Consider the following 13,337-nt stretch of genomic DNA (forward strand, 5'->3'; position numbering starts at 1 on the left):
CATCCCTTAAGACCCAGGGAGAGAAGGCAGGGCACAAGGATGTGGGCAAGGAGGCTTGGAACCAGCCCCTGGCTTCTCCCTTAGCAGACACTAGCCTGACAGTGAGTGCCCACTCCTGGGGCACAGGAGCCAGTGTTCTTGGTAGCAGCTGAAGGCTTCATTCTGGGCTATCCCACTGGATGCTGGGGCTTTAGTTCAGGCCACAATAGGTTCCCAGCTTGGAGCTAACCTGGTCCTCAGGGTACACTCAGCTGCTCTCTACCCCAGCTAACACTGAGTATCACTTCTCGGATACAGTCGTGGGCCGGTGGTCCTCTTTTCCTCCTTCTTCTACTGAGAACATGACCTCAGTGCAGCTGCCCAGAGGTGGTTCCGTCTCCTGCTCCGGGTAGTGAGGGGCATGGTCCACTTCCAATTCAGCTTCTGACTCAGGTTCGGTCGATCCTGCTGGAGCCCGGCCTTCAGGGACTTCGGTCTTCACAGAACCCACAATCACGGTGTCAGCCTTCATGATGTAGATTTTCTCTGTAAAGCAAGAGGATGGATGAGGGAAGCCAGACCAGAGCCTCAGCCCACTTTCACCTCACCTGCTGGGTGACTTCAGACAGATAAAGCCACCTCTCCTGCACGGAGAGATTTGAGGGGGCCATCCATGATTTCCTAGGCATGTCATCAGAGACGAGCAGAGAAAGAACGCAATCAGTCCAGGAAATAAGCAGTGAAAGAGGCCAGGATAAAAAGAATACTAGGAGACACAGCAGAGCCACACATGTCCCTGGCTCTTCTCAAGTGCCAGCTCTGAGGCCCATCATTCCCATGAACTGCCCTTCACCACCACCACCACCACCATTAATCTAATCCACAGCATGGCTTCTTTAAGAACCTGAGGCCTCCCCAAGGTCAGCAAATAAGGTTAGGAGACATCTCCAAAGAAACATCCAGCCACCTGGCTACTCTTTCCACTTTCATCCACATGCCTAAAACACCCTGGGTGACCAATGTGACCCAGTTCACCTGGGACTGATGGTCCCATTCCCAGGAGCCTCATCAATCCAGGCAAACTTGGCTGGTTGGCCATGCCCTTCAGAAGCCTGGGCCCTGATAATATGCAACAGTGGCCGGGGGCTCCGTGTTCCTGTGGACCAGCTCCTGAAACTCACTGCTAGCCAGCAGGGTGGATGATGAGTGTCAGGGATGGAGAACCCAGTCCCCAGCACTAGGGCATGCTACAGTCCTGAGCACAGGCTGATACAGAGGAGTTGCTGGAATGGCCTTTCCATGGGGGGAGTCAGGGAGCCTTGGGGAAACAAAGCCTTTTGCACTGGGAAGCAGAACAAGTCTGGATTCACAGGAGCAGCTGACTCTGCCCACTAGGCATGGCACCTATGGCTTCAGCCAGGGGCTGCACCCCACCCCCTGCCCCATCCTGCAATGGACTCTGCAGATGGAATGGGGAAGCTCAAAAAGGAACTTAAGAGTGGGGGTGGGTGGAGGCAGGGGGCACATGGACCCCTGCCTCCGGGTTACACCCTCCGATTCAGGAAGCCCAGAGTCTCCCGGATGCCCAGGCATGCCTGAGAGCATTGCACCACGGCAGCTCTTCTATTTTGGTTTCTCACACACCCAGGAAAGAGAGAAGTAGAGGAAACAACGAGAAGTGGAGGGAAGGGCACGAGAAAGACACCAACTGTGTCCCATGGGTCCCACAGCAAGAGCGGGCCTCAGCCTGCACCCCACATCCTCTATCCAGGCTTGATGGAACCCTCAGCTGAGGGGCTGGCCAAAGATGGGAGCCAGGCTATAAATCTGGAGAAGCTGAGGCAGGAAGACAGCAATTTCAAGGCCAGCTTGGGCTACAAAGAGAGTGGGTTCAAGGCCAGCCTGGGAAACTCAGATTCTGTCTCAAGGAAAAAAGTAAAAAGGGAGCTGGGGGCATGTGCAGAACTGCAAGCTTGGAACAGCAGCAATTGGCTGAGGCCTGAGGATCAGAAGTCCAAGGTCATTCTTGGGTGCAAAGCAAGTTCAAGGTTAGCCTGGGCTACATGAGATTTTGTCTTTAAAAAAACAAAAAAACAAAAAACCAGACAAATCCAGAAAACAGACAAAGGTCAGGGAGGTAGCCTAGCAGTTTGGTACTGATCATACAAGCCTGAAGACAACCGTTCAGATCCCCAGCAGCCATGTAACGCTTGGGTGGGTGTGGCAGCAGCCTGTAACAACATGTGGGAGGCAGAGACGGGATCCCTGAGCAAGCTGGCTAGCTGGGCTAACTGCACCAGTGAATTCTCGGTTCCAGTGAGAGACCATGCTGGAAGGCGTAAGGTGGAGTGCAATCAAGACAACCAATGTCAACCTCTGGCTTCTGGACACACACACACACACACACACACACACACACACACACACACATATAATTTTTAAATTTAAAATGAAAATAAACCAAGATGGGTGGGATATAGTTCAGTAATAGGGCACTCCCCTAGCATGTAGAAGGCACCAGGTTCAATCTCTGGTACTAAAAAAGACAGATGGGACCATAGGTCAGGTGCTGGGTTGGCCTGAGAAGAGGCCAGGGGAGCACATGAGGGAGAGAGGAGGGGCCAGAGAGATGAGGGGTGGAGCATAGGGTGCCTGCCCAACACCAGACCAACAACCGGAGCTCAATCCCAGGACTCACAAGGTTGAAGTAGAGAAGTGACTCCCAGAAGTCGTTCTCTGACCTCCAAACTCATGCTGTGGCACACATACAAAATAAATAAATAAAATTATATAGATGAGAGATGGAGGTATTTCAAGACGGCTCAGCAGATAAAAGTAGTTGCTGCCGAACCAAGACCTGAGTTCGATCCCTGAGCCCCACATGGTAGAAGGAGCGAACGGACACATGCAAGCTGTCCTCTGACCTCTACATGCACACTGTGACACATGGGTACCCACACGTGCGCACATGTATGTACACACACACACACACACACACACACACACACACACACGTGCGCACATGTATGTACACACACACACACACACACATAAATGAATAAATAAATATTTAAGAGAGAGGAGAGGCATTGGAAAGTAATGTAGGGCGAGAGGTGCTGGGAGAGCAGAGGAAGCCAAGACTAGACACAGGCTTTTGCCCTCTCGTGTCTAAGGGTCCTGAGCCTCTGGCTCCACCCATCACACATTGTCCACCCCCAGCTGCTCAGACCCCAGCTCCAGCGGAAGTGTCCTAGTCAGGTGAAGGAAAGGAGAGGTGGGGGGCACAGCCAGAGAAAAAGGTTTAAACCCCTTTGTCCTTGTTGGGAACTGAATGGGGAGGCTGCGCTTCTGGTGTGTCACCAAGAGGACAAAGGGTCACTTGGGTCCTGGTGTCCTAGAGGATCTCCGAGACCTTCCCTCAGCAGCCCACCCCCACTCCCACCCCCAGCCCTCGCCACCTCCCTCCCTGCACAGGCTCTGGCCCTGACTCCAAGTTCCAAGCCCTTTGGTCATCTTGGAGTCAAATGCCAGAAGGACTTCTTGGGAAACCGAAAATCTTTGGCAGTGTTTTCTCAAACACATTCTTTTCCAATAGAAGTTACCAGTGTTTTCTCAAACACATCCTTTTCCAATAGAGTTACCAAAAGCTGCGAGGACAGCAAACATTTCTTTGAAACAATGAGAGCTCGAGAGCTCTCACCTCCACAGACGGCCGTGGACACGTGAAGAGTCCTCACCAATGCCCTTCCAGCAATACCACAGAGAAGGTGACAGGGCCCAGGGAGCATCTGCCCTGGAGAGCCGGGGGCTGGGACATTGGGTGGAGAAGCTCAGCAGAGACCATTGGCTTGTTCAGGGAAGACAGTGAGAAGGCCACCTCCAGGACAGGAGGGGAGCTGCCTGCTGTGGGTGAGGAAACAGCCCTGCAGAGCTGCTTAGGGTGGGAGGGAGGGAGGGAGGGAGGGAGGGAGGGAGAGAGCTGAAAATCAGAAAACCACTCCTAAGAGGGAGAGCGGATGTGTTGGGTGTGATGGAGCACAGGGCTAAGACCAGCCTTGAATGCCAGAGTGAGAATTGAGTACTCTATCCTGAGATGGTGAGGACAATATATATCAGGGGTTCTCAACCTCCCTAATGCTGTGACCCTTTAATATAGTTCCCATGTTGTGGCTACCCCCGATTGTAAAATTATTTTCATTGCTACTTCATAACTGTAATTTTGCTACTGTTATAAATCATAATGTAAATAAGTTTTGGAGATAGAGGTTTGCTAAAAGGGTCGCAACCCACAGGTTGAGAACCACTGATGTGTTCTGGGGTGGTAGGAAGTGAGGAAGGAGGCAGGGCCCATAGGAGCCACAGCAGATGTTTGTCCTGGCCGGAGGGCAGTAGAGATGGAAATGCTGGGGAATAAGGGCTGGTCTCTGGGCTCCTGCTGAGACCCATGGGTGGTGTGGCCAAACCAGTGCTTCGGCCCCATCAGATGTGACTCAGCAATTCAACAAGAAAACTCACTCCACACCCCTAGCCCAGGCCTCAGTTGCCCCAGCCATGAAATAGGAGTAAAGTCATCATTCCCAGAAATATGTGACAGACATGAAGAGATGTTGCCAGTTAAGTGTCTGACGTCACCAGCCTGCTTCCCTTCCTTCCCTCTCTTCAGGCTCTGTGTTAGGCTAGTGGGGAAGGATTCTCTTTCTCTTTAATAATGACAAACACTGCACTCACTCAGTGAATGTCACTTAGTGAATGTCCCCAGTAGTCCCCATGAAGTGACACTCCTGTCATTCTTCCTGGACAGAAGCAGAAGCTTGACCTGGGGCAGAGTGGGGGGGGGGGGGATGTATACCTCCCCCAGCCCCATCCATAGCTCAGCACCCATCTCCCTTCTGCACACTTGATTAGACCAGGACCTCCCAACAGAAGGACTCACCAATCCTGTTATTCGTGTGTTCCGTGGATACTCGGGGCTCTGGAGGTTCCCTGGGGGTCAAAGGATTCCCAGCTGTGCTTTCATCCAGCAGTGGCAGGCTCTCCAGGCAGGCCGCCCCAACATTGGTACAAGTCTCCACAGCTGGAGGGTTCACTGGGCTCGACTTGTGTCCTGTGATGGGATCTGTCACTGACTCACTTCTCTTCAGCTGCTGTGAACAGGAGTAAGAGCTGAGGCAGGGTTCCCCCAACACCACCAAACTGCCAGGGACCTTTAAAGCTGCCTCAAGCCACGTGACAGCATGAGGCACCTGTGTGTGGCATTCTCAAGAATGTCCAGGGTTTTTTGTTTTTTTTTTTTCCCCATGGTTTTGTTTTTTAATTGAGATAGTATCTCATCATGTAGCTATGGCTGACCTAGAACTTAATATATAAACCAGGCTGGCCCATGAACTCACAGGGATCCAGGCTGGCCCATGAACTCACAGGGATCCAGGCTGGCCCATGAACTCACAGAGATCCAGGCTGGCCCATAAACTCACAGGGATCCAGGCTGGCCCATGAACTCACAGGGATCCAGGCTGGCCCATGAACTCACAGGGATCCAGGCTGGCCCTTGAAATCACAGAGATCCAGGATAGCCCATGAACTCACAGGGATCCAGGCTGGCCCATGAACTCACAGGGATCCAGGCTGGCCCATGAACTCACAGGGATCCAGGCTAGCCCATAAACTCACAGGGATCCAGGCTGGCCCATGAACTCACAGGGACCCATCTGCTTCTCAAGTGCTGGGATTAAAGGTAGGCGCCCGGCTATTGCTTTGTCCTTGTGTGACAGTCCCCCGTAGTCCACCCAGGCTGGCCTCAAACTTGATATACAGCTGAGGATGACCTTGAACTTTTGATCCTCCTGCCTTCATCTCCCCAGCACTGATATTACGGGGGAGTGGGGGTAGAGGTGCTACCACGCCCAGTCTATGTAGGGCCAGTTTAGGGTTTGTGCTTACTAGGCAAGCACTCTGCCCCCCCCCCCCCACTGAGCCACATCCTCAACTCACTCTACACTGAGCAGCAGTCAGTGACTCACACACTCAGCTTCCAAGAGTGATGATGTGCCACCCTCACAACCACCCCGCACAGCTGTAATGTTAGCACCTGCCTCTCTTACAGATGGAGAAACTGAGGCCTGGAGGAGTGGGGTAACTAACTCACCCAGGGCCATACAGACAGTAAGTTTAAAAAAAAAAAAAAAAAAGCACATCTTTAGAAATGTGTTGGTTTCTCAAGTTTACAAGTTCAGAACAAAGGGAAATGAGACACCTGGTGTGTGACATTCACCTTCAGTCTTCAAAAGGACCCAGGTTGGGTGATTCAAAGAACAGAGCTGGGGCTGGAGGGATGGCTCAGAGGTTAAGGGCACTCGCTGCTCTTCCAGAGGACCCCGGTTCAATTCCCAGCACCTACATGGCAGCTCACAACTGTCTCTAACTCCAGTTCCAAGGCATCTGACACCCTCACACCAATGTACATAAAATAAAGATAAATTTAAAAAAAATAGAGCTATGTAATCTTGTTTTTTGGGGGGTTTTTTGGTTTTTTTTTTTTTTTTTTTTTTTTTTTTGGTTTTTCGAGACAGGGGGTCTCTGTGTAGTTTTGTGCTTTTCCTGGAACTCGCTTTGTAGACCAGGCTGGCCTCAAACTCACAGAGATCCGCCTGGCTCTGCCTCCAGAGTGCTGGGATTAAAGGTGTGCGCCACCACTGCCTGGCGGTTATTCTTTTATGATAATTTAAAGGCCAGGGCTGATGATATAACTCAAAATTGTAGTATTTGCCTAGCACTTTGATTTGATTCCCAGAACAGGAAAAACCAAACCAAACCAAACCATACCAAACAAACAAGCCTCACTAATTTTAGCCAGGCATGGTGCAAGCCTGTAATCCTCACACTTGGGAAGTGAAAGCAGGAGGATCAGAAAAGGTCATCCTCAGCTGCATAATGAATTTTCAGCCAGTCTGGGCTACATTAAGACCTTGTCTCGGGGCTGGAGAGATGGCTCAGCAGTTAAGAACACTGCCTGTTCTTCCAGAGGTCCTGAGTTCAATTCCCAGCAACCACATGGTGGCTCACAACCATCCGTAATGAGATCTGGTGCCCTCTTCTGGCCTGCAAGCATGCATGTAGGCAGAACACTGTATACATAATAAATAAATAAATCTTTAAAAAAGAAAAAAGACCTTGTCTCAAAAATAAACAAATAAGGAACTGGAAAAACAAAACCCAGTGGTTGAAAGCATTGGCCGCTCTTCCAGAGGACCATGGTTTGGTTCTCAGCACCTACACAGTGACTCACAATCATCTGTAACTCCAGTTTCAGGGGATCTGATGCCCCTTTCTGACTTCTGCAGGTACCAGGAATGTACGTGGTACAGAGACATACATGCATGCAAAACATTCATACACATAAAATTAAAATTAAAAACAAAAAGAGTAAACTGAGAAAAAAAGTAGTTGTTATGAAAGAGAGAGAGAGAGAAAGGGGTGGGGTAGAAAGAGAAAGAGAGATAAGCAATTTGCTCAATGGAAAAAAGGCAAAAACTGTGTGAGCCATAAGCACCTACCACATGGCCACAAGCAGGTGCCTCATCCTGAACCCCTCCCCCCTCCCCCTCAGCTTCACCCCACCATCACATGTCCCTGGGCAGCCTGACAACGGACAGGTCTCCTCCAGAATAAGCTTAAAGAGGGTTCAGCAGCTGGGCGGCAGTGGTGGCACACGCCTTTAATCCCAGCACTCTGGAGGCAGAGCCAGGCGGATCTACAGAGCGAGATCCAGGACAGGCACCAAAACTACACTGAGAAATCCTGTCTTGAAAAACAAAACAAAACAAAAAAAGAGTGTTCAGCAAATGCACAGCCCCTGCAAAGGCCTGCACCTGGCACATATGGAGCACTCTGTAAGAAGTGATGCAAGTGTCCCCAAAGGATACTGCTAGGGGACCAGGGTCCAGCACCAGTTCTGAAGTCCCACAGTACAGGCTGGGGTTCTAATAGAGCCACCACTGGGTAACCCCTAACTTATCTGATTGCCATTTCCTCTTCAACCAAATATGAGAAGACTACCAACTCCTGAGAGTCAGGACTCTGAGGTAATTTCAAGAAAGGTGTCTAGCAAGCCAGATGTGGTGGTGCACGCCTGGATTTCAAGGTCAGCGTGGGCTACACAGGGAAAGGCTGAAGAGAGGGCAGGGGAGGGAGCATGAGTGCCTAGCAGATAGTAATTGCTCAATACATGCAGCTAGCTTGGCAAGCGTTTGCTGGTGTCTGTCATCCAGCTCAGAAGGCAAGCCTCCCAGAGTAAAGAGAGAAATAGTCACAGCCTCCCTCCAGACCAGACTTAGTACCTCAAAGTGGCCCAAACCAAACTGCTGTCTGCAATCCCTGCTGGAAATCCCCTGGGGCTGAGCCAGGAGCTGGAGGTTGCTGTGAGGTGGGGCTCTCTGTCCCTGGCCAAACCCTACCATGGGGCCCCAGGTCAAAGCCCTGGGCTCCTAGCTTCTCGACCTGGAACCCTGGGTGCCAGGGAAGGGGCTAGTTCGTTCCTATGACCCCAGCAGCCCTGAAAGCACAGATCTGTGAAGAAAGAAGTTAAACAAGATGACAGAAGCTGGGGGGGGGGGGGGGGAGGGTGTTGGAGATGGCACTTACAGCTGGTTTTTCAGTAGGTCTGAAATCTGAAAAAAAAAAAAAAGGTAGTGATGTCACCAAGTCACCAACGAGAGTTTGACACCCCTCCAGCACTCCCCATCTGTTAACAGACGACACCCTAGGATCTCAGTGGGGCTGAGCCTTGCCCACCCCGGGGCTCAAGCTCCCAGGCTGGCAGTAGCTAATTTCAGGATGAGCCCCTGGCATGCCTGAAGCCAGTTTCTGGAGGAGGAGTGAGCTGGGGCCTCCTTTCCACAAGCCAAAGGAGCCTAGGCTGCAGCCCTCGCGGGCGGGCGCTCCTGCTCTGTCTGCCTCACTTCTCTTTGTACCACCCTGAGGTGGCATCTGAAGGCTCTGGAGATGCCTGGGCCACAACTCTCAGGGCCCCACCTTTCTCTGCTCACCTCAGCCCCTGCCATTCACCCCAGTATCCTTCTGTCTTAAAGACCAGCTACCCAAGAACATGGTGACATTTAACCATAGCTCACCAGCCACGTGAGAAAGGAGGCGGCAGCCACATTACCCATGCAAGCTAGCCCAGGCCCACCATGAAACATATTATAGGGGGCAGAACCATTGCTGAGTCCCAGGAGGCCACCTAGGGACCCTGCAACGCCAATCAGGTTCACACCGACAAGGCAACCACGCCAGGGAAGGACAGCATGCCCGATGAGCTGCTTCTAGAACATGCTTTCTGGCTCAGCAGCTTGACCGTGAATCCTATTTGACATGTGCCCAGCAGATTAACCGACCAACAAAGTGAAATGTCATGAGGCCACTGCAGCTTGGCATGAGCTCGTCTTGCAGGGAAATGGACTGAAGTGATGCTCAGAACAACTCTCTCATAAAATGACATGACCAAGTCTCAGGTCAGCAAATGTGCCTTGCTTATGTAACCTGGTAACCACTGTACCCAGAAGAATGGTCACTTCGGGAAGTCGTGGCTTGTTCTCTTGAGGTGGCCACTAACCACCAATCCAAGCCACTGACACTTCAGGTACTCTCTGCCTTGAGACACAAGGAGTTGGGTTTGATGGGGGTGGTTTTTGAATTTTTTATTATTCTGTACAGATGAGTGTTTTGCCTGCAGGTGTGTCTGTGCACCACACGCATGTCTGGTACCCAAGGAGACCAGAAGAGGGTGTCAGATCTCCTGGAACTAGAATAACAGACAGTTGTGAGCCCCCATGTGGGTGCTAGAAATTGAATCCCAGTCCTCTGGAAGAGCAGTCAGTGCTCTTCACCACTGAGCCATCTCCCCAGCCCATGGTTTGCTTGTTTTATTTGTCTGATTTTCATTTTGTGGGGCAAGGTTTAACTGACCGTTTTAAAAGCAACATCAGTGAAACTAAATCTTTGTCCTTTGGAAGCAATCTTGAGTTTTGCAATCTGTCAACTGACATGTGGTGCCAAGTCATTGTGGGAACCTGGAGAAGAAAAAAGTGTGCGCCCGAGTAGCAAGAAAAGAAGCAAGATGCTGAACTCCATCTTGAGAAAGAAGCAAGATGCTGAACTCTGTCTTGAGAAAGAGGCTAGTGAGCTGGGGCTGTGATGCTGCACGGAAGGTGGTGCCATCTCTTTATAGGGCTTTCTGACTAGGACCCTTGGTGCCTCTGAACCAGGGGACACCCCCCCCATAGGGACCACATCCTCAGGAAGTCACACTAAGGAAGACAGAAGCAGGAGTGTTTATAATTACTTCAAAATTGAAAAGATGCCAAGTGCCAAACAATAGTGTGGCTCAGCCAGCCAGCCCAACACCTCCTTGGAGGGAAACCAGCTCTACTTCACAGTTCTAAGACTCAGCCTTTTTATCTGGGAAATGGGACAGACCTGGCCAACTTCTGAGAGGTTTAGGAAGATAAAATAGAGATCTCAAAACAGTGGGTGAGGCTGGAGGTGGGGGACAGGGAGCAGGGCAGGATTAGTGTGGAACCATTGTCTGTTAAGTGTGAAGGCCAGGGCTCTGTTCCCCGTGCAAGTATGTGCACACCACACACACACACACACACACACACACACACACACACACACACACACACACTAGAATTTCTGTGAGGAGCCATCTGGAGAAAAGGGTGTAATGAGCACGGCTCTGTGCTCTGTGGTTTTCCTCCTACAAGTCCAGAACCCTGGTCTCATTGTACAAAATAAATTTTAGACAAGTCCCAGTAGAGGGAATCCTGCAAAATGTCTGGTCAGTGATGTCAAAGGCCACTTAGGTCAAAAGGAAGTCTGAGAGACTGTTAACAGGCCAGGGAAGCTTAAGGAGATGTCTGACTGAATGGAAGAAGGGTCCCTGGCACCTTAAGAAACAACAGGGGTTGGGGATTTAGCTCAGTGGTAGAATACTTGCCTAGCAAGTTCAAGGCCCTGGGTTCGGTCCTCAGCTCTGGAAAAAAAAAAAAAAAAAAAAAAAAAAGAAACAACAAGTAAAGAAAGAATAAAGTGTGGCTTTTGTTACTTAATCACAATACATTGAGGCTAGAGAGATGGCTGAGAGGTTAAGAACACTGGCTGCTTTTCCAGAGGATTGGGATTCAGTTCTCAGCACCCACATGGTGGCTCACAACCTTTTTAACTCCAATTTCAAGGGATCCAGCGCCCTCTTCTGGCCTTACTGGGCACCATGCATGTGAGCAGTTACAGACATACAAGCAAATGCCCATATACATACTTTAAAAATTAAAAACAGCAGGGTGGTGGTGGTGCACGCCTTTAATACCAGCACTCAGAGGCAGAGGCAGGCAGAACTCTGTGAGTTCAAGGCCAGCCTGGTCTACAGAGCGAGTTCTAGGACAGGCTTCAAAGCTACACAGAGAAACCCTGTCTCGAAAAACCAAAATAAATAATTAATTAATTAATAATTAAAACAATACATTACTGTTTATTTATTCAACTGTGGTAAATGTACCACTCTAATATAAGAGGTCAATAATAAAATCAGCTGGGCATGGGCACACTGGAACTCCATTATTTTCTCAGTTTGGAGAGGGAAGTAAGACTGGTAATGAACTGAGGATGACCTTGAACTCCTGATCCTACTGTCTCACCTTGCAAGTGTGTACCATCACATCTGGCTTTGAAATAGATTCTCACTATGTAGCCTGGGCTGTATGAACACACATAGAGCCACCTGCCTCTGCTGGGATTAAAGGCATATACCACCTGCCTCTGTCTCTCAGGTGCTGGGGCTCCAGGTGTGTACCACCATGCTCTGTTTTGAGATGCTGACAACCATACTTTTTTCTGGAACCCTTTCAGGTCATCTCTCCACCTACGGAGCCAACTGACTAAGCCTGCCTGGTTTCCAGTTGCAAACTTCTACATTGGGGCTGTCCTGCCTCCCGCAGCTGCAGGGGGAGTGACAGGGAGCACTCAGGACGAAAGGAACAGAGTTCTTCTAAAAAGCGAAGTCTTGAGCTGGGCGTACACCTTTAATCCCAGCACTTGGGAGGCAGAGGCAGGTGGATTTCTATGAGTTTTATACCAGCCTGGTCTACAAAATGAGTTCTAGGACAGCCAGAGCTATTACACAGAGAAACTCTGTCTTGAAAAAACAAACAAAACAAAACAAAACAAACAAAAAACAAACAAACAACAAAAAAAGTGAAGTCTCTTTAGAACTTTTTCAAGTTAAATTATTGCCAAGGGAAGGTGCTCAGGACACCTGTGTGAAGCCCTGGACGCTACCACAGCTTAGACACTCTATGACAGGAGAAAGAAAATATAGATTCCAATTCTCAGAAACAAGCACACACTAACGACAAGGTCTTAAAAAAAAAAAAAAAAAAAAGACAGAATCTAATCCAGGAGGTGATGGCCCACGCATTTGATCCTAGCACTCAGGAGGCAGAGGCAGGCAGATTTTTGAGTTCAAGGCCAGTTTGGTCTAAAAGGCAGTTCCAGAACAGCCAGGGCTACATAGACAAACCCTGTCTTGAAAAGCCAAAATATAAATTAATTAATTGAATTTTAAAAAAAAAAATTTAAAGGCAGGATCTAGAAGGCCCCGGCATCTATCAACAGCCCTTTACAACCATGAGTTCCCTGAAGGAGACCCGAAGCAGATCCTGCCAAGGGCAGAGTTCAGATTGCCCAAGTGCTCTTCCCCTAAAGCCACAGCTTTAGCCTGCCGGTCCTCATTTGTCAGTTTCCTTGCTTTTTGGAATAATCACAATATTCTCGTAAATCCATCTGGCAGCCTAGGATCCAAGTCCAGGACATTCTGTACAGCGGTGGCCCCGGGGTGGCATCTCCTGAGTGTTCCAAAGGCCACGCTGAACTCTCCCCGTCACCCCCACTACAGATGCAGAGGCAGGACAGCCCCAGGGTAGAAGTTTGCAACTGGGAACCCAGAGGCATAGTCAATGGGCTCCCGAGGTGGAGAGACAGCCTGGAAGGACTCCAGAAAAGAGGACAATCCCCAACAATTCAAAAGAGCGTGATGGTACACATCTGGAGCCCCAGCAACTTGGGAGGTAGAAGCAGGTGGGTCTCTGTATTCGTGCCAGCCATGGCTACAGAGTGAGAACCAGTCTCAAACAAACAAACAAACAAAAAATATATAAAAAAGACACAAGTTCAAGGCTAGTCTCAGTTACATGACATGTTTGAGGACACCTGAGCTATGTGAGACCCTATCTCAAAAAATCAAAAACAAACAAAAAAAAGGTATTGCCAACTCAAGAGGACAAGGACGTGTCCTGAGGGATTCC

At 49.9% G+C, this 13,337-nt stretch overlaps 1 protein-coding gene across 1 annotated transcript in view; it reads right to left on the bottom strand.

Annotated features, from left to right (window-relative positions):
• Positions 1-280: 280 nt before the first annotated feature.
• Positions 281-13,337, bottom strand: part of Tnfrsf8 (TNF receptor superfamily member 8) — a 47,590-nt gene continuing 34,533 nt past the window's right edge. The window contains exons 11-13 of the mRNA XM_059255920.1: positions 11,636-11,667; positions 4,913-5,123; positions 281-525 (exon numbers count right to left, since the gene is read on the bottom strand). Of these exons, the coding sequence (XP_059111903.1) occupies positions 281-525; positions 4,913-5,123; positions 11,636-11,667 (488 nt within the window). The remainder of the gene's footprint in view (positions 526-4,912; positions 5,124-11,635; positions 11,668-13,337) is intronic.

The sequence above is a fragment of the Peromyscus eremicus genome, chromosome 2 (genome assembly GCF_949786415.1).
Source record: "Peromyscus eremicus chromosome 2, PerEre_H2_v1, whole genome shotgun sequence".
In the NCBI taxonomy this organism is placed as follows: Eukaryota; Metazoa; Chordata; class Mammalia; order Rodentia; family Cricetidae; genus Peromyscus; species Peromyscus eremicus.